We start from the raw sequence: 26,701 nt of genomic DNA, 5'->3' as shown, positions 1-26,701 counted from the left end.
GAGAGAGAGAGAGAGAGAGAGAGAGAGAGAGAGAGAGTGAGCGTTCCTTGAGGACAGAGACTATTTAATTTCTTGCCCCCTCTGGATTTCCAGTGCCTAGTATAGTGTCTATCAATAAATGCTTGAACTGAATTGAATTGAATTGTTGAACAGTGAGGGTTCTTTTTTTTGCACACGGATAGATCTATTACTTCTGGGAGTCCCTCCTGGCCTTGTTACTATCTTCACATCAAAAGCAATGCTTTTTACAGTATCGGCACACTATAGATCACTCTTTAACCTAAGAACAAACTGTAATTCCCACTTCCTGCTGCCTCTACTACGTGTGCATTCCTTGCTTTGTTCTTCTGTATGTCTTGTCTTCTTTCCGTATTTTGAACTTACAAGTCCAAAACCATGAGGAAGACATTCTTGGTGTTCAACCAGACCTAAACAATGATGACAACTTCAAAATGAGAAGAAATTAAGCTCTGCATATGAATTCTCTGCTTTCTCAAGTGTGGCCCCTTTACTGAGCAAGCCATCATGGCAATCAGGTAGTCTATGCACCGTGACAATAATATAACCATTCTTTTAGTCCTTTCAAGATATGTAATAATAATGTGAAGTTGGATTCTTAAAGGGTATGTGCTGTAATGGAAGTGCCCCATCCATATGATGTCACAATACTGCCACCAACATCCTTTCATGCCAATGAGTCTTTGTGCTTTAGGTTTTCTAATGTCAAGAAAAGAACACCTCTTCAGCATAATACACTGTGAGAGGCAAGAGAAGTCCCCAGTATGCAGGTAGCTTTTCCCCTCATTCTCTGTATAAACACAAACACACTCTTTCTTTTCCTTTCCTTGATTCTCAAGTGCTACCCAAGGATTTGGAGCTGGAAACAGAAACAATGGAAACAGCCAAAGTTCAAGAAATACCCATGACCCACTAGCTATTTTTAGTGGGGAAGTTGTTCCCCGAGCCCTGGTTATTTGAGATGTGACATTTCCCTGAGGCTCTAGGTAAATGAGGTAGAGTTTGTAATCATACATCTCCTTAGCTTTACCTCAAAAAATGACCATGGTTGGTAATTATCCAAAGGCAGTACGGCATAAGGAAAATAATAAAAATAACAACAATGCCTAAAATTAATATATAGCACTTTAAAATTTTCTTTTTTAATTTATTTTATTTTGAATTTTTGGAATACAACAAGCATTTCCATAACAGAGTATAATAAAAAAGATAATTGTGCATGAAACTGCAAATCTATTATGTACAACTTGCTATTCTTTTTAAATATATAATAAAGTTATCATGTAAATTTCTTTTTTTTTACTTTTTTCCCCTCTCCCCCCACACCCTAGAAATGGCTACCACCAGACACAACTACATATATATATATATATATATATAAATCATAAAATATATGTAAAATCATTCTACACACACTTTGTTTATCAGTTCTTTCTTTGGATATAGATAGTGTCTTCCTTCATATGGCCTTTGTAGTTAACTTGGGTATTTATAATGGTAAAAATGACTTATTTACTCAAAGTTTTTCTTAAAAAAATATTGCTGTTACTGTTTTATTGGTTCTTCTCATTTTGCTCTTCATTATTTCATTTCACTTTAAGGTTTTCAAAGCATTTCATATATTATCTCCTTTGATTTTAACAAAAACCCTGTAAGGTAGGTATTATCATCATCTCTGTTTTCAGATGAGGAAGCTGAGGGAGAAAGATGTCAAGTGACTTGTCCAGGGCCATGCAGCTAATGAGTGTTTGATGTAGGAGTCATACTCAAATCTTTGTATCTCCAAATCTAGGGTGTTATCCCCTATGCCAACTAGCTGCCATAAAAATTCTATAAGAGAAGGCCTGGAAAGAGTTCTAGTAGCAGCCTTAGCCACTTTGTAGGCCTGTGTCCATTGGCAAGTCATTTAACTTCTGTGAAATTTGTTTGCCTTATCTATAAAAAATTAGGATAATACCTTATATGAAGGAAGAATGGTTTGAACAACATCTTTAAGCCCCTTCCAGCTTTAAAATCTATGACTCTATAACTGATGGAACATCAAAGAGGACAGTTTTGAGTAACTACTGATTACGTAGGGCAGTTAAGTTGTATGTATATCTGGGGTAAGATTGGGTTCAATATCTATATGGTGAAATCACTTTATATGTCTCTTTTAAGACCTTGTGTTCTGTTTAAATGTGCTTTTAAAAGTTAAGTTCAGATATAAATTGGTTTGGTAAAGCAGATGTTGCAGAAGCAATCTGTATCAAAGAGCAGTTTAGTAGCTAATCCTGTGAGTGTGATAGTTGCTAGGGGACCATTCAGAATGTAAATTAATCAGTAAATACCTAGTAGTTAGATATCAGAAAGGAAGGGGGAAGCTTGAAACAAGTTAGTCAGGTGGAGTGAAGGGAAAATTACTCTCTTCTGAGTGGGAAAAAAAAGAAAGAAAATTGTGGTGTTTCCATGAGGACCAGAGCATCATGATCCGGGGTTAAAAAAAAATTCTCTTCCTGCTTAGCCATGAGGGGAGATGAAGAGGCTGAGAGCAAGGAAATTGGCAAGGTAAATGGAGTCTTTCTTCTGATAAATGCTAAGCAAAGAGTTAGAGGTCTTTCACTGAAGAGACCAGTAAAGGCTGGAGGAAAGCTGTCCATGAGGGTTTTTACAAGCTGTGCTCCAGTACGGCTTAAGTACCAAGAATGCCTCAGAATGAGTTAGAAATAGGTACCCTACTCAAACCTGAGGAGACAATTAAGGTTCAAAAGTGATTAATAATAGATATTAGCGAGCAAGGTACTAAATTGTACCTAAAACTTTACATTTCTTTAAATCTTGTTCTAAATAGTGTCTCATGTAAATATTTATGCTAACATTCTTAAGTAAAGGCACACTGTTAATGTTTTCTTAGGCATACAGTAATATCTGGTTATCACCTTGTCATTCATTGTTTTGCAGGGCATAAAGACTACTCCTCCAGAATCCCTGACTGATATTTGACTTCAGGTCTGGAGTCTTTGTGCAGGCCGCTGAAGGAGATCTCTTTCCCTTTTTGCTTCATTACTCAACATTCACATTTCATCAGACGCTTAGGTACATATCCATGAAAAATATCAAGAACTTCCTATATTTTTAGTTTAAAAGCATACTTGAGCAGAAAAGTATGCAAATCTTTTTCTTTTGGGTAACCAAGCTTGAAAAACCAGGCTTTTGAATATTGAGGTCATAACCACCATCCTACCATCCATGTGGTAGCAGTTTGCCCTAATTTCAGACCTAAGAGGAATTTAATTCCATAAACATTTATTAAGTATTTATTTTTGTATAGAAAACTATGGTAGGGTACTATATAAAATATATAGTAAGATCGCATGGAGTTTACATTCTATTGGGGGTGTATCGTGCGTGCACAAATAATTATAACAAATAATAGAAGTATATCTATGATTATAATTAATAAGTGCACATATAATTATAACAAATAGTGTAAGTGCATAAGGAAGATACAAGAGAAATATTCAAGATTCAAAGGAGGAACATATTGCCAATTGGGTTGCCACTTCCATTACCCATGGAAAGTTTCCTGGCAGAGGTAATGCTTGGCTTGCATTTTAAAACATAGGTAGGAATTCAACAGAGATGCAGGGTGCAGGGCTAGAAAGGCAGCAGGGAATTCCGGATATAGAGAATAACATCTACACAAGTACAAAGGCAGGAAAGTGGACATAAGTACTGAGAACAAGGAGTAGCCTAGTTTGGTTTCAGAGCAGACGATACGGAGGGGAGAAGCAAAAAGTTAGGCAAGAAAGTTAGAATGGTGCTAGACTGTGAAGGACCTTAGATGTCAATTAAACCCCTCAGAATTTTAACACACATGCTGACAACCCCTCTAATATTCTGCCAATACAATTTTCTAACCTTCTTCACATCGAAAGACCCCTCCTTTGGCTCTTTGAAGCCAGATATTAGCACGAGCATCCCTTCTATCTTCTGACTTTCAAAAGTGTTGGATCATAGAGTTTGAAGGAGAAAGGACCTTAGAGGTCAAAGCCATAGTCCAACTGACCCCCTTCCCCTCTTTGATTTTAAAGATGAAGAAACCGAGGCCCGGAGAGGTTCAGCAACTTGCCCAAAGTCACACAGAAAGTAAGTGGCAAAGCCAAGATTGGAACCTGGGTTGTCTAACTCCAAATCCAGCACTCTTAACACTATACCAGGCTTCCTAGAAACATCAATTTCCAACCACAATCTCTGATTATTCCATCTCTCTCACTTTCAGAGCATACTAAGCTTGACCTTCATCCTCATTGTCACCATTTCTGGAATAATCCTTTCTCACCCCTATTATCTGGTTTTTCTGGATTCCTTCAAGACTCAAGTCAAACCCCATCTTCTGCAAGGTAATGTTCTTGTGTCCCCCTTCTAGCCTTACCCTAGTGCCTCCCCTCTGAGATTATTCCCCGCTTATATTGTATATGCCTTGCATGTACAGTTATTTTCATTTCATCCCCCCATTAGAATGAGAACTCCCTAAGGATGTTGTTGTTGGTCAGTCATTTTCCAGCCATGTCTGACTCTTCATGACCTCATCTGGGGCTTTCTTAGCAAAGATGTTGGAGTGGGTTTGCCATTTCTTTCTCATTTTACAGATGAGGAAACTGAGGCAAACAAGGTTGAGTGACTTGCCCAGGGTCACACAGCTAGAAAGTGTCTAAGGACAGATTTGAACTCAAGAAGATAAATCTTCCTGACTTCAGGCCCAGCTCTCTATTCACTGTGCCACCTAACTTGAAAATAGGAATCATGTTTTTGCCTTCCTTTGTATCCCTAGCACAATGCATGGCACATAGTAAGCACTTAATAAATGCTTGTTGACCAGTTGTGACAGCTGGTCCCTCCATCCCTCCTGTTTCCACAACCATCCTTGACCCCAGTGGTCTGCCGCTTTAATGACTCACTAGCCATGACCATAGAATTCCTCATGACTCTGACTTTCCATTATTCCCAGCCTACCAATCCACAATACTGGATTACCCCTGCCTTCTTTTTCTCTTTTCCTACTCCCAGACTACTGAACATAACTAGAAAAACATCAGTAAGATGTCACTGAATATATATTTACAGTATATGACTTCAGCTGGGCCCTCACTACTTTTAGAAATTCTTTTATTCTTTCCTTTTGTATTCCCTTTCTTATCCCCAACATGTGACTGTTCTGAACCTTTTTTTTTCCCATAAGTCCCCTAGCCGCTCCATTCTGTTTTACATTGACAGTCGATGACTTAACCTCCTACTTCACTAAAAAAATCAAATCCACCTAATGAGAGCTTGCTAAATTCACTTTTTCTGTTCCTAAAAAATGCCCAGCACCATCATCCACTTTTTGTTCCCTCCCTTCAATCTCAGAAATAGAGAGAACACCATTCTTTAGAAAAACAAATCCCTTTAAGGGGGCTTTTGATCCTATTGCTTTATCATCTCCTCTTTCTCACATATCTTCAAACTCTCCCATCTACCTAAAACAACCATATTCAATTCTCCTAAATCCTAAAGAAAAAAATGAAAGGTGAAGTAGCTATTAAAATGGTCAAGGTAGGTGGTAATAAGAGCCTGTTCTGGGCTGATGATGGTGGGAACAGAGAAAGAAAGAGGCAGGTGTGAGAGATAATTATTTGAGCAATACAGAAGATAAGACACAGCAACTTGATCTGCTATGAAAGACACGGGAGAGAAAGAGTCAAATAGAAAATAAACAAATAAGGAAATACATGAATAAATAAATGATCAGTGGGAGGCTGATCTTGCAAACCCAAATGTATACAATGACAGCAAACATCCCACCCTGAAAGACCTAGTCAGAGTTGCTCTTTTCCATAACCTGGGAGTTTATTCTTAACCAGAACCAGCTGTCTTGCAAGGGCATACCATTGGTCAGGAGGGGGAACCAGGCATGTATGTGTGTGTATGTGTGTGTGTGTGTGTGTATCAATGCAAACTCAGTTGAAAGAAACAACCCAAAATTATACCCTTATACATGCATGTGCATCATCCATATATAATCATTATTGTTAACCACATTTGGCTCTGGCCTACTCAAATGATGGATAGTGGCAGAAATCAGAGGCTTGAAAAAAGGCAGAGTAAAGAGATATTCATTTTCCTAGGTCCAGGATTTAAAGGCTGAAGTTTGTCACCAAAGAAAGGGAAGAGCATTGGACTAAGTTATAAGAGAGGTGTTATAGTGGATAGAACACCAGGCCTGAAATCAGGAAGACTCCTCCTCCTGAGTTCAAATCTGGCTTCAGATACTAATTGTATGACCCTGGGCAAGTCACGTAACCCTGTTTGCCTCAGTTTCTTCATCTGTAAAATGAGCTGGAGAAGGAAATGGCAAACCACTCCAGTATCGTTGCCAAGAAAACTCCAAATAGGCTCATGGAGAGTTGGACGTAACTGAAACGACTGAACAACAAGTTATAAGAGTCAGGCTCCAGTCCCAGCTCTACACCCCTTACTTACCACAAGTCAGGCAACATATTACTACCTCCCACAACCCTCTGAAAATTAGGCTAGTTTTTTTTTTCTTAAAAGGTATTAAAACCATTCTCATGTCCTGATTGGCTCAGAAGACTAATAACTCAGGTTTTTGACATCACTTCCTAATCACCTAGCCTGAAGAGCTCCAGGTGCTTTCTGATGCTTGACTGTTGGACCACAGTGGGCAACTCTGAGGCAGGGAGTTTTGCTTGGCTGAATCAGCTCAGGGCACACCATCATGGAATATCCTTTTCTGACTACGACTAAGTAAATCTCTCATGAACTGTTGAATGACCTGTGAGTGTTCATTCTGTCAGGTCAGGCTCAATACAGGACAACTTAGAAAAAATCACTCAATATTTCTGAACCTCAGTTTCTTCATCTGTATGAAGATAACACCCACCCTGCCTACCTGACTTATCATCATAAGCACTTAATAAAAAATTGTTGACTGATTGACCTCACAGTGCTGTTTCGAGGACGGAAGGAAATAATGTAGGTGAAATGATCTGGCAAACTATTGAGTGGGCTTTATAATAATAAAATATTAATAGGAGTGCCACTAGCAGTTTCCACCTCCTTTCCCTACCCCCGCTCCATGTGCTTTCTGCATCTCACCATAGACCAGTCACTACCTAATGGCACTAAATAAGAATTTTCCCAACTAGCTTAGAAGAGATTGTTCTACCCTGCCACTCTGGATGCTGGGTACAATCAAATCTCAGTTACCCTTAGTAACAGCATAGATAAAATCCTGCCGGGATTACAACCACAGGCAACAAGGCACAGATAATTTCAAAACTCATTTTAAGCCAATCACTTCAGCCTCCTTCCCCATCAAACCTTATAGCTGGGAGAAAAACAAAGGGTCCTTTGGCCAGCTTTGAGTCTCTGTCACTCCTGTTCTTTACCCAGTTTTAAGATATGAGGAAAAAACAGAGAAATGGGGAAAATCAAGAAGGAAGAGAGCAGCGGGGAACCTGGGCAATTCACATGCCAAATATTCAATGCCTGAATCTTAGTGAGTTACCCATATTGAATCCCATTGCTGCAATCTAATTAAATGACCCTTTAACACTCTCTAATGATGCTTTGTCTCCAACCACTTTATTGAAACTGTTTCCTCCAGTGTCCTAAATAACCTTTTCTTTGTCCTACTTGTCAGATTTCTCTGCCACACTAAACACTCCTGGCCATTGCTTCTTCTCCAAACATTTTCCACTCCTGAATTTAACAATGGGGCACACCACCTTGGTTCTGCTCCTACCTCTCTGGCCATGCTTTTGTCACTTTCATTGACTCCTCTTTATGCACTTACCCCCTAAATATGGACATTCATCAAGGCTCAATTCTGACCCCTCTATTCTTCACTCTCTCCTTCAGAAAAAAGGTCCCTTCTAGCTCAAAACTCTATTCTCCATGATCTCATCATTCCCAAGCTTCCATTACTAGTAGGACATAATTGACTCCGACCTTTCTGCTGAGCTCCAATGGCGTATCTTTACCTGCCTGCTGGACATTTCCACTTGGATGTCCTGCCCTCATTTCAAAATCAACATGGTAAAATCTAAACTAATCAGCATCCTCTTCACCCAAACCAGGTCCCCTCCTGATTTCACTATTTCTATTAACAGCATCCCCATTCTCTCAAACAGTTGGGATCAATACCTCAGGGTCATCTTTCACTCTTTCCTCTCTCTAGATCTTTGAATCTGATCAGTCACCAAAGTCTGCCTTCCTCTATCTAGAATAGTCCCTTCAATCCATCTCCACTTTCTCACTACTAATGCTTGTACCATAGTCTAAGGTCTCATAATCTCATATGTGGATTATTACAGTAGCCACCAAACTTTCCTCACCCTTTCTCCAATTTCTTTTCCTCTCCATCTCATTCTTCTTATCATTGCTAGAATAACCACAGCGTTCATCATTTCACTGCTCTGCTCAAGAATCTTCAACAACATCCCGTTGCCTAGAAAATTACTTTTAAACTTCCTAACCTAGTATAAAGGGTATTCCATGCCCCCTCCTCAATAATTACATAGGGCACAAACTTCTGGATTGAATCAATAGATCAGAGATATGTACCAGGTGCGAACAAGACCTGGTCATATCTATTGAATCAATCAAAGGCATTTTATTAAACTCAAAGGAGTGGAATACTTCCTAGCTGATGAGGAAGATGAGATAACACTGCACAGGAGGGTGGTGAGATGGGTTGAGGATACTCAGTCACACCCTGTGGACTCTGGATAAAATAGCAAGCTAGTTCAGAACCTGGGCATTCCCAAGTCTAGCCACAATAGAAGAAAAAGCAGTTCTAGCCAAGCCCCTAAGAGGGAATCTCTTGAGAGATGGGGAGGAGAAGAATCTCAATCTCCTTTCGCCCTTCCCATTGACAGGAGGAGGAGGACCTTATGAATTTCAAAACTTGGTTCATACCTACTATTCAACCAACAAACATTTTTAAAGTATCTACAATATACAGAACACTGTGTAAGGAACGGGGGGAAATATGAAGTTTAGTTGTTCATGGCATAGGAGAACTAATGAGACAAAATTCAAATAGCTTCAAAATATACTATATGTATAGGTCCACTATAGAGTTACAAAATAAAGTGCTACTTCCATTTTGAGGAAGGGCCCAGATGAGCCATCCACCATCCTTCTGATTCAGCCACCATACCCCCTGCTTGGGTACCCCCTACCCCACACCCCTCAGTTCCCCTTTTATGTGTCATTCTCTCCCATTACAAGGATCCTTGAGGGCAGGAACTGTCTTTTATTTATTCTTTCCCCAGAATTCAGCACAGTGCCTGGCATGTAGTAAGCACGTCATAATTGCTAATTGGCTAACTGACTTATTGGGTTTCCCTCCACCTACTTTCCTATATAAATACCTCCTCTCTAGTCAAATTGGTTTTCTCATCGGTTTTCACCTTGTACCTTCATCTTTGTTCACATAATGTATTCCCTCAACCTGTATTCCCAACCCTCATTTCAGAAGTTCTTAACCTTGGATCCACAGATTCTCAAGGGGTATCTGAATAGATTTCAGGGGTCCATGTACTTGTATGAAAATAAATTGCATCTTTAGTTTCACTAACCTTTAATTGAAATGTAGTATTTCCCTCAATTATATGCATATGTATATATATATATACATGATTTTAATTTATCCTCAAAAGAAATCCATAGGCTTTATCTTTTTCTACCAAAGGAATCCATCACACACACACACACACACACACACACACACACACACACACACAGTTAAGAACCTAGCCAAATTTTCCCCATACTTCTAAGGGGAGCTCAAGTCCCTTTTCCTTCATGAAGTGGCTTCCCCAGAGATAAGAGAACAAAAAGGAAAGTCAGTATAAAAAGGAAAGAAGGTTGAAGAGACCTCAGTTCAGAATATTCAGCAATGGCCTGAATTGGGAATTCGGAGTCATAGCACATATGGAGGGCTAAGAGGTAATAGAGTTGTGATCTGGTTGGGTCTTCTCCACTCTTTGGTAATTCCACACCCTAAGCATGTACCAGTATGACGTGAGCAATGGTTGTGTCTATTTTCTATGCACCAAAATAGGGGGCATCTGAGATCTCTTGTGACCTGTTTTAGAAAGAGGGCCTCAGAGGGCCTCTTGAGGTGCATTGTATATAGTAGGTGATCGATAACTATTTGTTTGTTGTTCATTTAGTATTTGATTTATATTGATTTTTCTAGTACTGGAACCTGCGGTTCAGTTCTGCTATGTACCTCTATAACTTTAGGCAAAGTACATCTCTGGGCCTCTATTCCTTCCCCTTTGTAAAAGTGAAGGTATTTGACTAAGAGGTGCTCCCAAAGTCCTTTCCAGTTCTGTCTATGATCCTGTGATCCCTACACCATGTTCCTTTCAGCCTCCCACTGTAGCTAAAAGGAAAGACAAGGAAAGTTTATGTTGGTTTGGTTTTCTTTCTTCTTCAATGTCCAGTCCAAGGCTCTATCTCACAAGAAGCTAACAGCCACCGGCAGGGAGGGTATACAGCACAGAATTAGCAGCAATAGCTGCAATAGCAGCAGCAGCAACAGGGTGGATTTGAAACAGGCTTCAGGGAAGTCCAGACAAGCCAGAAATAAACAAACCCCAAACCAGCACCCTCAGAAGCTGTGGGAAGGCTAAGTTCAAAGGGTCTGCCTTGATGTGCTAGTAAAACACTAAGAGAAAAGCAAGAGCACAATTAACCAAGGCCAGGCTGCTGCTCACAGAGAAGTCCCTCGATGAAGGGACTTGCAGCGATTCCACATTCCTCTCATTTCTTCCCATGTCCAAAATCACTTCCCTGGGGGGTCTTTTCCAGTGAAGTCAGGAAACTGTTGGGTTTCTCTTTCCCACTCCACACCCCCTCAGATGTCCTTCCAACTCACAGCTGACTTTAAATCATAGCATCCTCCCCTGAGCTCAGCTGCTGACAACAGGATCTTAGCAAGACCAATCCAGCCGGTGGCAGTACCAGCCAGAGCAGAGAGGATGATGGAGGCAAAGGGGCTGGGTGTCGGAGAGGAGCAGCCTCCAGAGGACACAGGTAATTTGACTCCTTTCAAATGCCACAAATGTCAGCCAGCCCTAAGAAAAACCTCAGGGGCCCTCCCAGGGTATTAATATGCATAGATAGACCACGAGCACCACCACACAAAAGACGTGTGTCCGAACCACACTGCTAGTTGTGGAAGGCAGCCAAAGAGAACCGATAGCAGCCAACGGGCAACCTGAAGGAGTGGAAAGATCACTGGGCCCAGGTTCAGGTACCCTGAAGCTGGCCCCGAGGTCAGCAGCTGAGCTCAGAGAAGGATGCTATGATTTAAAGTCAGCTGTGAGCTTGGAAGACATCTGAGGGGGTGTGGAGTGGGAGAGAGAAACCCAACAGTTTCCTACTTCTGATACTCACTGTGTGACCTGGAGCAGGTCAAGGGAGCTTTCTGTGCTTCACTTTCCTCATCCGTAAAATGAAGATGACGGAACCTCTACTACTGACCTCACGAGGCTGCTGTGGGGAAAATGCTCTGTAAATCCTAAAGCACGATGTAAACGGGAGTTCCTGGGAGGAGTCTTGTGTTTGGTGGAATTGTTGGTTTTCATTTTGTTTGGTTTGGTTTTTGGTTTGATTTGGGTCCAGACCTCCAATTTCGTGGGTTTAGGAGATTCCCTGAGAAGATGCTCCCTCCATTGATGCAGACGGAGACCTAATGTAGGCTTGGAGACTCATGAGGGGGCACAGAGAGGGTGAGTGAGTTGCCCAGGGTCACACAGCTAGTGCGCATCCAAGGGTCTTGGCAACTCATTCACCCTCTCATTGCCTTGCCCCAAATAACTCTCTACGATTAGAAATTACAGAGAAGATGCCGACCTGCGCTGAGAGAGGAAATTCCTCATTGGGAGCTGGCTGTGCCACCAATGAAACCACACGCCTGGTAAACAACAGCAGCAGCAACAGAAGCAAACAACAACAAAATAACAACGACAACGATTAGTGTTTTGTGTTGTTGTTACATAAATAACGCGTAGTAACAATGGTTATTTATAGGGTTATTTAAGATTTGAAAAGTGTTCTAACACATTGTATCAGCTGATCTTTGCAACAACAGTGTGAGGTAGAAACTTCCCTCCCCATTTGATAGTTAAGGAAACAGTCTTAGACTAGTGAAGTGACTTTCCCCGGGTCACACAGCTAGTAAATACCGAAGTCACAACCCACTTGTCCACCCTGCCTTTCTTTAAATGGAAGTGGGAGACACTATAAATAACACAAAGAATATCAATAGAAAATGGAGAAAGACAGAGAAGGTACAGAAAGTAGGACAGGATTATACAGAAGGGCTGTATGAATACAAATTTGTGGGTTATGAGGACTTTCTTAGCATATAGCTATAACAACCTGTTTGTGGTCCACATTAATAAATGTTTGTTGAATGAATGAAAATCATGTAAATGAACCCAGTCCTCAAACTTGGAAACTGCTGTTCCAGCAAAATGGGGTATCAAAAGAAAAGTTGCATTTAAATATGCACTAAGTCTTATTCTTGGGCAAATTACTCAACTTTTCTAGCCCTGGTTTTGTCATCTGTAAAATGGGAATAACAAAGTGCCTAACTCCCTGGATTGTTGTGAGGAACAAATGAGTCAATATATTCAAAATGATCTATGAGTTATTCTTTATTTTTATGCTTTTCCAGGTTGGTTGGATTATCTAAGCTCTTCTCTTACTTCTCCTTCCTGTCAATTACCGTTTGACAGTTTTGTTGCCTTTTTATCACCTCCAATAAGTAACAGGGAAAGGAGGTGAGAGGAGATCAAATTCAAATCTGTCACGTTGGAAACGTATTGCCAGTGACGGCAAAGGGGGTGGACCGGGAGGCAGGGAAAATAGTGGAGGGGACTGAGACCCAAGCTATTGGCAAGATTAAAAATGGGGAATTATTGGAAAATTTCATTTCTCCAAGCTGGCCCTGCCTCCTGGACAATGAATAACGGAGAGCTGATGGTAATTGAAAATGGGAATAACTTTTCTTCCCAAAGTAGCAATGAAAGGTGGTCTGCCTGAGCCAGGGGTTTCTACCTGACTGAAACAAACAATTATATCGGCTCTGGAGGAAGATGATTTTCTCTTTAAGTAGTTACAGAGACATAAGCATGGAATACAGCAATATCTGATACCCCCAAGCATCAGGTAAGCCAATTCATACCAAAATATTTTTCTGTCTTTAAAAATCCTATGTGATCATCTTACACGTTGCCTGCCCTCACGGGGCAGCATGTATCTTAGGCTCAGTACTCACTACATCAAGGCCCTAGAATTACCAAGAGGAAAAAATAGCATGGTCCCTGCCCTTGAAGAGTTTATATTCTGCTGGGCAAAATTCCACTTGAGCAAAATTCTAATTTTGATTGTGCCTAGCACCTTGAATATGTCCTTGCAGCTGATTTCTGGGTTCAGTTCTTTGGATGAATGAGTTCCCAAGGTTATAGGAGGGGACAAGCAAGAAGAACAAAGAGCTTGGATTATCTAATCATAAATAATTAGTCTCAAAATCAGAACCAAGAGAATAATTGATGACTTCTCAAATGGCTTCTTTGTGGTAGGGGAAAGAGAGACCAAGAGAGAGAAAAGAAAGAGGCAGAGAGAGACGGAGAGACAGATAGAGACAGTGACACAGAGAGAAAGAAAGGGAGGGAGACAGAAAAAAACACAGAGAAGACAGAGACAGAGATGGAGAATGAGAGAATAAAATTTATATTGTTTTAAAAAATTCGAAAGACTTGAGATCTCTAATCAGTGCAATGAACCACCATCATCCTAAAAGACTGTCAATGATCTATGCTACCTGCTTTTTGAGAGAGAGGTGATGGTCACAGGATGCAGAATGAGGCATATGATGTTGGATCTGACCAATGTGGAAATTTGTTTTGCTAGAGAATGCCTACTTCTTTCATGGGTTTTCTTTTTGTCTGTGTGTGTGTGTGTGTGTGCTATGGGGGAAGGTGAAGGGGAGAGGAGAGAAAATAAATGTTCTTAATTGAAAAAACACATACATACATACATGCATACACATATACCTGTCCTCATACATATACACATTATATATATATATATGCATATACATGCATGCATGTATACATATATACAGACAGACAGACAGAGATAGCATGGAAAAAAGTCAGGTTTTAGGAACAATTTCCAAGCTTAGGGCCTGGCATCATTTAGGAAGCAAGCAAATTTTTGCTAAGTGCCTATCATATAAATGAGCATCATCACTACCCTCATAACAACACAACACATCTTTATGGAGCTTTCAGGTTTAGTATTTTCCGCATTAGCCAAGTTCAGGTCCTCTTCACCCCTCACCTGGACTATTAATTGCCCTGACCTTCTTCTTGGTTTCTCTGTTTCTCATCCCCACCCCAACCCCCTCTAATTCGTTCTTCACCCAGCTGCCAAGATAATCTGCCTAAGGTCCACGTCTGAAAATGGCACTCCACCTGCTTAAGAAGCTACAGCAATTCCCTCTTGCCTCCAGGTTAAAATACAAACTCTTTATTCGGTATTTAAAGTCCTTCCCAGTCGAAGTCCAGCCTACCTTTCCCAACTTATTTCACATCACTCTTCCTTACGAGTTTTCTGTTGCAGCCAAACTGACGTATCTGCTGTGCCCTTAATGTTCCATTCTCCTCCTTCCTGCCTTTTCAAGGGCTGTCCCCGATGCCTGGAATGTACTCCCTTCCTCACCTCCACCTAAAATGCTCAATTTTCTTTAAGTCTTAACTGAGGCCACATCTCTCCTGTGCCACCTTTCCTGCTCCTCAGACAGCCAGTGAGTCAATAAGTATTTATTAAGCTCCAATTCGCCTTTAACTTTGTAAATGTGGTTTCTCTCCCAGAAGACTGTAAGTTATTTAAGGACTTGGACATTACACTTTTATTTCTGTATCTCTAGTGACCATCACATAGTAGACACTTAAGAAATGCTTATTGATTGGTTGGTGAATTGCATAGAATTATGGCCATTTTACAGCTGAGAAGCAAAGTGGTTTGCCCAAGGTCATGCAGGGTGTAAGGCTAACACCAAACCAGAGTTTTCTAACCTCAAGTTCAAATATCTTTCAGGTATTCATAAATCTAAATGATCTGGAAGATATTCTGGCTTCCATCTTCCTTAAGTTCCTAGTCATCCAATCAGCCTTCCTATATTTATGACTATCAATACCACCATGAGACAAATAGGGGCAGCAGTGGATAGAGCACTGGGCTTAGAATCAAGAAGACTCATCTTCCTGAGTTCAAATCTAACCTCAGACACTAGGCTGTGTGACCCTGGCTAAGTCACTTCACCCTGTTGACCTCAGTTTCCTCGTCTGTATAATGAGCTGGAGAAAGAAATGACAAACCACTCCAGTATCTTTGCCAAGAAAACCCCAAATGGGGTCATAAAGAGTCCGGCATAACTAAATAACAATACTTAATGAACGTTGGACACTTAGCTTTTTTCATTAGGCTAAACTTAACAAGTGTATTCTACCTAAAAGTTTATATCAGTTCTGCAGGTAATCAAAAGGAACTCATATACATTTCTACTATTCTACTTTTACATGCACAAGTATGGCTATTGCCCAAGAAGCCCATGCATTGTACAAAAGGGTTCTCAAAAGAGGGACTGTCTTTACAAGAGAAGTTTCTGTTTTACAATTACCCAAAAGTGTGAAGGGAATCTTTTTGATACCTATGTTGGAGTGTCTGGAATACATAATGCACAGCATTGCCTACACTCAATAAAATTGAACTGGAGATCTTTCTCAACATAAATTCTATAGGCTCACAAAGTTATTACCATACTTCTAGCATAACCCTCTATCTCTAGGGACAGCCATATCAAAACTAGCACAGACGGTGGTCGGCTCTAAGCAAATATCCTCCCATTCCATTTAATTTCTCTCTCTTTTCCTTCTCTGTCTCCATCTCTCCCTTTCTCTCTGTCTCCGTCTCTATCTCTGTATCTGTTTCTGTGTGTGTCTTTCTCTGTCTCTATCTCTCTCCCACCCCTACCTTAAAGGAATTACTTAAGATGTCCATCAATCAATCAACAAGCATTTATTCAGCACCCATCATATTCATGCAGCCCAGGCCAAACTAGGTCCACTAAGATTTCATCATCAAGAGAACAAAAAGAATTAATGGTTTTCCATGAAGCAAATGGCCCAGATTGCCCGAGACCCCTTGCTACTCAAATAAATTTCATAAAAATCTAATGAGAAGGCCTCTCTTTTAATCTTCATATAGAATTGAGCCAGCCGATATAGTACAGCCTAGTAATTTTTCATGAAGAAATTTTCTTTTAAATAAGAAATCTCTCCCAGGATGTTACTTTATTATTGTGGTAATATCCTCTCACAGGCAGCCATTCTAATGCTACTGTTTCTTCACCACATTTGGGGGAGAAGAAAATCTGATTGAAATATTCAGGTCACTTAAGTGGCTAGTACAGAATAGGGACACATAAAAATGAATCCATCCAAGGAAAACTCAATCTTGGGATTCAGGTGCAAGGACACGCACATTCAAGACTATGGAAATCAGAATGAGAATTTACTCTAAATTTCCTGGTGCAAAATAAGCTAATGAACTTGTTAGGTGGCAGGAGGAAAAGAATTTGTAAAATAACCACCAAAAAACCACCAGCAGATAAAGCCACGTCCTGATGATTCAGCTTATGCAGTTGACATATTGTCAGGTCTCTCCACTTCTCCCCTTTGTCTCTCCAGACTTCAGTCTTCCCTTGGGCCATTGCTGTGCCCAACTTCTATGGATGCATTGGCAGGGGCAGATATCAGGAGAGAAGATTCTATTCCATCTTTATGGGGGAGAAAGGTAAATGGATGGGAAAAGGTAGAAGCTTTTAGTCAAAATTCTATGTTTGAATTACTTTTGTGTTTCAATTCTCTTGCTGTGTCTGTCTAGCACAGGGTGGGGAAACTGCGACCTCGAGGCCACATGTGGCCTTCTAGGTCCTTGTGTGTGGCCTTTTGACTGAGTCCAAGTTTTATAGAACAAATCCTTTTATTAAGGAAATTTGTTCTGTGAAGTTTGGATTCAGTCAAAGGGCTGCACTTGAAGACCTAGAGGGCCACATGTGGCCTCGAGACCAAAGGTTCCCCACCCCTGGTCTAGCACATGGTCTCTGTCTCAGGTTCTAACAACTGAAGGGATACCATAGGCATGCAAAGAGCATGGGCAGTGGGCTGGTACCTGGTGGAACGAGCATTACCATTGTGCCTTCCCTTGAAAGAGAATAAGTTAAGGAGAAAGGAAAAGGCCAGTGGTACTGTTTACCGCAGGGTATGCACCCTGGCATACCCAGCCCATACTCTATGCATGACTATGGTAGGCATACTTCCTCCCCTTCATGCCACACCAGGTTGAAATCCTCTAGGGTCTTATGACATTCATGCCTCTCTCTTTGGGTCTGTCTTCCCACTGGACACATTGCCCCCAGTGTACCACCACCTGGCATGTGAAAAGATGATCAGCGGTAAAACAGAAGGAGGCCACTGCCTGTACTGTGCTCTCAGTTAACTCAGCCCTAGCCTCCCAAGCTTCTAACTCCTTTGATCTCTTTCCACTGACCCCTCGAGAAATCTTCCTTTATTGTTAATAAACTCTCTTTCTTCTTAGATCTCTTCTTCTGACATTCCTTCCACCTTCTTGTGTTCATTGAAAGTTAGCTTTCTCTTAAAGACAGCATATCTCTCTTGGTATGCTCTCTCACAATCCCTGATATGCAGGACCTCAAGAAGAAGATGCCACACTCCTTGAGGCTCGCTGCAGCATCACTGTCCCTCTGCCACCTCACTCAGCAACCAGCCTTGCTCTTTCAAGTTTACTCCTTTCTATCCAGCTCTGTGTGGCTGTCATTTAAGAGCCTCTGGGTCTCTTCTTCCTCCCTAATTAGCTCAGTACCTGGTGTGTTAGGGCCAGCTAAGTGACACAGTGGATAGAGCACCAAGCCTGGAGTTAGGAAGCCCTGAGTTCAAATCTGGCCTCAGACACTTCCTAGCTGTGTGACCCTGGGCAAGTCACTTAACCATATTTGCCTCAGTTTCATCTGTAAAATGAGCTGGAGAAGGAAATGGCAAACCACTCCAGTATCTCTGCCAAGAAAACCCCAAATGGGGTCATAAAGAGTTGGACATGACTAAAAAGAACTCACCAACAACAACACCTGGCTCATTGTCTTCTTTTTCACCCCAATCTTTGCTCCCATTGGAACACAATGGCCTCCAATTTCCTAAATATCGTCAACTCAATTCCCCTGACAAATGTCTCTAATTTACCTCAATCACACACAAGAGTAATCACACCTTAGATCCCTCTTACACAACTGAATTTGCCTAAAAGTTCTGGAATTTTTTAGCCATAGTAAGAGAGAGACAGAGACAGAGAGAACAATAGAGAGACAGAGAGACAGAAACAGACAGAAACAGACAAAGACAGAGAGAGACAGAGAGATTCCCATAAGGATACAAGATAAGGACTGGACCTGTGCTTTTATTAATATAGGAAACTCTCAGATGAGGAAACTCCTACTGACATGGGTCAGCACTTTCTCTGCAAGTTATAGTCTTAAATAGTTGTCTAGGACATAGGGGTCAAACATCAGGCCATATGCAGCCTTCAACACTCCTCAGAACAGCTCGCAATATAATTTTGTTGTTGTTATCATTGTTATTGATGATGATGATGATGATGATCAGTCATTTTCACGTATGTCTGACTCTCCGTGACCCCACTTGGGGGTTTTCTTGGCAAAGATACTGGAGTTGTTTGCCATTTCCTTCTCCAGCTCATTTTACAGATGAGGAAACAGGTCAACACGATGAAGTGACTTGCCCAGGGTCACACAACAAGTAAGTGTCTGAGGCCAGTTCTGAACTCAGGAAGAGGAGTCTTCTTGACTCCAGACCTGGCATTCTATCCACTGTGCTACCTAGCTGCCCATAAAATGCAATTTAACAAAATAAAAATACAATACAACACATATAATATTGATATGTAGCTTTCTAAGTCAATATGCAGCCAGTAGGGATCCTAATGTATGGATTAGTGATCCCCATTTGTATTTGAGTTTGACACCACTAGGCTAGAGCATTGAAAGGTTAAATGAGTCGCCCAGGGTCACAGAGAGACCGTATGTCAAAGTTGGGGCTTCAAATCAGGTCTTCTTGACCCTAAGGCCAGCCCTCTCTCCATATTGCCATAATGACTCCCACGTCCATAGATAACTAAGATCTGCCCATACTGAGTCCAGTTTGGCTCAGATACTCCTTCTTGGGGCGCACTCAAACTATTTCAGGTTCTCAAATTATATTTTCCTCTTTTCTCTTACAAAATTTCCATCTCACTTAGCTCAAACTAGAAAAATGTTTCCAATGGACCAATGTTACCAAGATCACATGTATATCCTTCATAGCTATTTTTTCCTCTTATAATATGATTCTCCTTTTTCTTTTCTGTGACATTTTTTCTAAAATGATTCAAACAACTTCACATATGGTATCTCTTGTATCCTTACATCAACCTCATGATGATATTAGAAGCAGTAAGCATGAGGCTATCTATGCAGGGAAAGAGAAGCACAGGTAGATTGGGTCATTTTCCCAAAGCTACAAATCCCAGAAGCAACAAAGCTAAGACTAGCTATCCAGTCTCCTGAATCTCAGTCCATTCAATCTTCTTTGTCATTAACTACACTGTCCACCATTTCATCATCAACCAATGTCTACTGAATGCCTTATGGATGCTAGCAGAAGAGAGTCCAGGACTGGTCAACTGTGGCTCCTTTCTTCTTCTGTGAATTCTATTAGAGACAGAAAACAGCCGTGAGAAAAAATGGGTTTCAGTAGATTATTTCCCACATCAATGCAAAAGGCCTGCATGGGTATGTCACCTTCCCTGGTACCACATCTCTCTCTTTGACCCTATTCATTTTTATTGAATTAAATACCATTTTTGGCTGAGAAGGTTGAAAAAATGATCTGGCTAAGTCAGAGTCCCAAGTCCTTATGCCTCATGTTCTCTATACAATGGGCATCATGGTATTTAATATTTATTAAGCCCAAGGTGCCTGGATAATGACGAGGATGAATTTAGCAAATTGAAACTCAGTTGCTGTACATACACTAGGAGTGTCTAATCCAAGGTTGACAGTGTTGCTGCCTGACATCAGGAGTCATAGGCCAGTAGCTCCCAGAAGGGAGACACAGATGGTATTGGACTTGACATGGAGGAATTCATAGGGGCCCTTTTATTTTAAGGCCAACCAGTGCCACCAAAAACCAAGACCAACATGGGAAAACCTAAAATCCCCTCTTAGACAACCTCACCCTTATATGCTGGGAAGAAAGAAAGAAAGACCTTTGCCCTTACTATCCTACTCTGGCAGCAGAATGACTTGGGCACCCATATTCTTCTGCACAAAGTCAGTCTGAGGCTCACTGCCTGCCAAGGGGGGTTTACAGGATTGTAGCTATAGAGCTAGAAGGTATTTAGAGGTCTTTGAGTCTAACTCTCTTATTTTACAAATGGGGAAACTGAGTACATAGCAGTTAAGTGACTTGCCCAGGGTCACATGGTTAATAGCATCTGAGGTGCAGGGTGAAGCTAAATCTTCCTGACTCCAAATTCAATGTCCTCTCCATTAACAGAGATGAGCCCTGATGACATAGGGTTCCCTTTCCCATTCTTAACTTACAGCTGTACCTCGGTGGGTTCTGAGGAGGCTCACTAGGCCTCCCCAAATCAGGTGGTTGTGCCTTTGTTCCCCCAAACAAAGGTGGTGACCCAGCATCTATTTGTTGTGCTCAGCTGAGTATGAAGGGCCAGAGGGATCATCATATTAAGGATTCATCTTTGTACCTATGCTGCCTGAGTCTTGTCAGGACCAGCATGATCTTTGATATCTGCCTCAGAAATCTGCTCCCTAGCATGCTGAGTGACAGGGGTCCTACATGCCACTGCCTACATTGGCTGTCAGCAGCCTGCCTAGTTAGAATATGAAGGTCTTTGGTAAGTTTCGTAAAAGTAGGGGCTTTTCGTGTAGGGGCAGGGGAAGAAGGGTGGAAGAGGAAGGGATCAGAAGAATATGGAAAAGGCTTCTTTGGCTTTTTAGCTGCCAGTGAGGGGGGAGTGAGGGGGCAGGGCATGAACTTACTCTTCCAGTGCTGCCCAATTACAGAAGAAAGCCCCCTGCAAACTAGGGTTGTAAATGCTGCAGAGAAACCACCCAGGCAGAGATGTCCTAATCCAGGGCATTCATCCAGAAAGACAGGCAACTAGATTCTAAAAGGCCCACAATAATCCCTTTTCTCTAAGTGACTGCATGCCCCTTTATGCTAACAGGTCACCAGCTAGATCTCAAAGGATCCTTCGAACACCTTTTCCTTTAGGACCAAGTACTTGCTTAGCAAAAGGCTACCCATGTAGCCCTGTCTGACTAAGTTATGAGAAGGGTACTGGTACCCCTTAAGTGGAAACATTGAAGTCAGGAGCATAGCATCCTCTAAGGACCAGATCAGGAGAGAGAGAGAAAGAGAGAAAGAGTAGGGAACTGGCAGCCTTATCCCCCTGCCTGCTCTCTAGTCAACAAAAGGAACCTTTGACAATACACTAAAAAGAAATGAAATTTCATTCATGCTGGAATAGGCCTTGCCCTCCCTCTCTTCCCTGAAATGGCAAGGATATATGGAAATAGGAAGGTGAGAGAGAGAGAAAGTGGGGATATCAGATTAGCATTCAAACACTTCCTCCCCAGCCAGCCCTGATAACTCCCTCCCCCCCGACCCTGCATGCCAAAGCAGTCCATTCCATCAGAATAGCTGAACTCTGTTTCTGCTCTAGCCTACTGGGGCTGGAAATGGGGAGGGAAAGGGAGGATCAGACGACCTTTCCCTCCCTCTGCCAGCTTCCTCCCAGTTGCTAACAGCTCTGGTGGAATAGGCTCTTCCTCAGGCTTCACTTTACCCCTGTTAAGTCCCTAGACTGGTAATTATCCTTTGTGACTGGCCCTTGCTTAGGATCTGCTTTCCTCGGTGGGTATTGAGGCATTAGGCCAGTCATTTGAGCTGTTTGCCCGGGGGTTATCACCAACTTTGCCTACAGAATTCCCAGAACAAAACCTAACTAAGAAGAGAGCAAGATAGTAGCTGAAAAATAGTGGCCACATCCCTCGCACACTGGTGCTGCATGGGAAGGAGCTGTTGTTTGGAATTCTTATTGATTCACTTTTCTGATAATTATGCCACTCTCAACACAATCAAATGACTCTGGCAGGAGACTTGAATCCAGTCAGATTGGTAGAGCTGCATATATGTAGATAGGGTGGGAAAGGAAACCTGCCGGGCAGTAGGGAAATAACTGAATGGTTTTTACTATCTTCCATGCTAGAGATGGAGCTGTTTTAATATTCTGCTGAATATGGTGTTTCATTTAACTCTTGGTGGTGAGGTTTCTATGACAAAGTACAAGCTACTACCTATTAGATAGGCTCTGGGCAATGGGCAAAGTTTTAGGTGCCAGGCCTGAGAGGGTAGGAGGGGGAGATATCAGGAAGTGAAGGCAAGATTCTTGCCAGAGGATGATGTTAAACCTAAGCCGAGTGACTTGTGCTTAAAGACTCCAGTTCCTGAATTCCAGGCACCTGGGTTTTTGGAATATGAACAAGGAAAAAGCAGTGAGTAGAAAAAAAAATGTATCTACACCAAGAGAAAGGAGGATCTCAATGAAAACCACTAGAAACAAGTCAAGATGACTCTGAACATTCGTTTTCAAAACAATTTCTCCTGCAAAATAATATCTCCCCAGCAAGCATCAGAGGCTCAAATACTCAAGTTAATTTCCTTTATTAATAATAAAATGTCAAATTTGTCTCCTAAAAATCAACATTTCCAGCACATGCAAAGAACAAAACTGTGATGGAGCCAAAAAGGCATTTTTTTTCCTGAAAACAACTTCTCTAGTCATATTATTCAGCCAACCCACCCCTCCCTACTAAGACACCGGTAGCATTCAGAAACAGCAATAAAGACAGACCACCAATAAAGATAATTATAAGTGATTGACATCTGAAGCTGGAGGAAAAGCTAAATCCCCCATTTCAAAATTAGAAATGCACATATCATTTTGATTCCCTGTCTCTGTCTTAGGACACCCTTAAAGACCCCTTTACAATTCTTTTTTAAAAAAATTACAATAGGTACTCCCCAAGTAGGTTCCCAATCTATGAGCTTCCAGCCACTTCTCCCTCTGCTTACCGAAGGCAGCATATGTCTCCCTTGCATCCAGCAAATTTTAATAAAGGACCCCTACAAAGACCACCAGCTGGGGTGATGGGGAAAGACAACAACAAAAAAATCATGTTTTGAAAAAAAGTGAAGGCTTTCTCTCCGCAAATGTGCTCCCACAGCAACAATGAAAGCAGAGATTTGAAAGGATGTTGCAGTAGTTCTCATCAAAAAGAAAGGATTCTTAGCTGTTACTACATCACCCAAAGTATCACTATTAAGTAGAAGAATAGGGCTTTACAAGGGAGGGGAGGGAAGAGAAGTGGGTGCAGTCAGCTCAAAAGACCTGGTACCTTTCTTGTCACTTTCAACTCAGGTGCCTATGTCACAATTCCACAAGAAATAGATACAGATTGCAAGCCTTCCTTTCAACCCAAGGTTTAGCCTAGCAGCCTCATCATTTATTTTCACCAGCGAAATGTTACCAGGAGCTGAACAGGGAACTTACAAATCTGAACCCAGACAAATGAATGGGAGTGAATCTGTGAGTTGGAGTGGATTAAGAAATACTAGATAAGTGGACCCAATTTTACAGTTAAAAAAAGCTTTCGAAGTTCTCCAGGAGGCTGTTGCTTCCCTCCCTTCTACTAAAGTGAATTGCTTTTCTCTATGAATGGAAGAACTCCTCCTTGCCTAGAACCGAATTCAGTTTTCCATCCAGTATGATGGACATACAATCAGCCAGGCTCTTTGGACAACCTAGAGAAGTCCAAAGCATATTTTATTTGGAAAGAATATTGGGAAGGGGAGAGGAGAAAGTAGAGGTTTCTTATAGGAATCAGACACACATAGGAAACACAGGAAAGATTTTTTTTTTGTTTAATCTCAAGATTCAAGTTAAATATACTTCAAGCAGCAACCTTCACTTTAATATATATATAATATACATATACATATATATACATATATATATACATATATATATACATACATATATATATATATATATAGTCCAGAGGTTATTGTCTGTGCAAAAAGAGATGTTGACAGAAGTCCCTTCACCTAAGATGACTTTCTTTCTCTGGGCAGAAGGAAATAGCTGTGTATGTTTAGACAGATCTAAAAATGCCTCCTCTTCCCCCATTTGAAATGCCTTGCAAAGCTGTTCACTCATCTTACATTACACTAACATGTGAAAAAGGAGCCATTGCTAGTTTCCTTTAAGGGTGCAGGGGACAAGAAACTCCTAAAATTCACATTCCTCTAAATTCAGATTTTCTCTCTTATGAGCTCCCCACCACTGTAAGTCCCAGACAATCTAATATGCCTGCCTTGGCGAACCCGCTGATCGAAGGGCGAGACTTTCCCCTCTCAACCCAACAGGCAGTTTGTACAACTCTCAGCTCCCAGGAATCTGTCTCTGACCAGCCCCACTCTGGGCTACCTGCTGCTACCTAAATCCACATCCAGAGGGGCACCACACATCCACTTCCACATCCCCAACAGAAAGTCAGGAAAGGAAAGCCTTTTTCCTGGTTCTCGTAGCCTCCTGGCTTTGCTAAAGGAAGCTAAGCTATCTCACTAGCTCTGGGAGGAGAGGAGACACAACAAATTGGAGACAAGAAACAAAAAGCTAAATGAACAGAAATAGGGTTTGGGCAGGGAGGAGATCCAAAGGAAGGGAAGAAGGAAGAAAGGAAAGGAGGCAAGGAAGACAGAGAGAAAAGGGCTAGGGGAAGGAGGTGGAAGAAGCAGATAAGGAACAAGGGAGCGAAAGAGACATCGCGGCTGCGAATCCCCGGGAGCTGAATTACAGCGCATCTCTTGTTCACATCTCTAACTCAAAAAGCATCCCGTTCTCCCCCGAAACCGCTCTTCTCTTTCTCCAAGCTCGCAGTTTGTGGAATGTAAAGCGAGTACTGCAATGCAGCTCAGTGTCTTCTCCCAGAATGGAGCAGAGAGTTAAGCGACGGTGTGTAGGGGAATGAGGGAGTGGAAAAAAGGGGAAGGCGACTGGGGGGCAGGAGGGTGGAGGGAAGGGAGACGATGGGGAGCTGCCTGAGGCAGACCACTCTACATCTGCCTGTTTAAAAAAAAAATCAAAATAAATAATCAAAATAGCACTTGTTCCTTCCATTCAAAGATCGAAATCATATCAATCCACTCGAGTAGCCCAGTCCCTTCTAGGGAAATCAGAATCCTGGGAGTCCCCACCTAAGCCGGCTCCCTTTACCAAAAGGAGAGGAAAAGGACATGCAATTTATATGCCACCGCGAAATAAATCCAGTTACAAAACTTGCTCTTTTTTTTTCCTTTTTTTCCTTTTTTTGTTTTGAGGGGTGGGGGAAATATTTTACCTTCCATTGCTGCAACTGCAGATGCCAAGAGGAAAAGCATTAAAGAATCCAGTGCCATCGTAGGTATACCCCCAAAACTGGTTCAGAAGCAAGAGTGGTTGAAATAACTACTTCCCGGGTTGGCACTATTTATTTTCTGTCTTGTTGCTTTTGTTTTTGTATCCGTTAGCACTCCGCTCCGGACAGCGGTCCCCCGTGTTCCGTGTGGATATGTGGGCGTTTGGGTGTGTGTGAATGTGTGTGTGAATGTGTGTGTGTGCGTGCGTGCGTGTGGCGGCGAGTCCTGGCGCGGGTGTGTGTGTGTGTGTGTGTGTGTGTGTGTGCATGTGTTTATATGTGTGTGTGTGTGCGTGCGTGTGTGGCTGGGTGGGTGTGTGCGTGCGTGCGTGTGTGTGAGAGAGCGAGAGAGAGCGAGCGAGAGAATGAGTCTGTATTTTAGTGTAACATTTCGAGCTACAGTAAAGAGTAGGGAGAGATCGGACTCAGCCACTGAGACTGAGGGAGGGGGGAGAGAGAGAGAGGGATCCCACTCCCCCAACCATCAACGCTCTCCCCACCCCCGACACCTCCTGTCCAATCAAGGAATCAAACCTGCAAAATTCCCTCGTCCAATCAGAAATGAGCACCTCCTTACACTAGCATTGTTAGTTTAAGAAAAACTTTTGCATGGAACGATGGTGGAGAATGCAATGGAAATCCATAAGGAGGGAAAAGCGCTCCTCCTAGTGGTGTCTCCGCAAAACTGCGCCTGATGACCATCAGTTCTACACCAGACCCGTTGCTGAGACAGCAATAAGTACTATTTGGGTCACCATTCTTCCTAAGGTTTAATGATTTTTCCTTCACGTCATTAGATCTTTCTTTAAATATTCCCTGGCCCCCCTGCCCAGGAGATGGTGGAGCTGTGAAACAGGAGCTACATTTGGAGTCAGAAAACCTGCATTCAAATACAGCTCTTATATCTACCACCTTGGGCAAGTCACTTACTATCTC

At 41.9% G+C, this 26,701-nt stretch overlaps 1 protein-coding gene across 3 annotated transcripts in view; it reads right to left on the bottom strand.

Annotated features, from left to right (window-relative positions):
• Positions 1-25,994, bottom strand: part of EPHB1 (EPH receptor B1) — a 722,599-nt gene extending 696,605 nt beyond the window's left edge. For all 3 annotated transcript variants that reach the window (XM_027845332.1, XM_027845333.1, XM_027845334.1), the window contains exon 1: positions 25,709-25,994. In XM_027845332.1, the coding sequence (XP_027701133.1) occupies positions 25,709-25,766 (58 nt within the window). In that variant the 5' untranslated portion in view covers positions 25,767-25,994. The remainder of the gene's footprint in view (positions 1-25,708) is intronic.
• Between the last annotated feature and the right edge of the window lie 707 nt (positions 25,995-26,701).

The sequence above is a fragment of the Vombatus ursinus genome, unplaced genomic scaffold (genome assembly GCF_900497805.2).
Source record: "Vombatus ursinus unplaced genomic scaffold, bare-nosed wombat genome assembly UNPS02014959.1, whole genome shotgun sequence".
Taxonomy (NCBI): domain Eukaryota; kingdom Metazoa; phylum Chordata; class Mammalia; order Diprotodontia; family Vombatidae; genus Vombatus; species Vombatus ursinus.
Note: the sequence above shows the minus strand (reverse complement) of the source record. Positions and strands in the feature narration are given on the sequence as shown.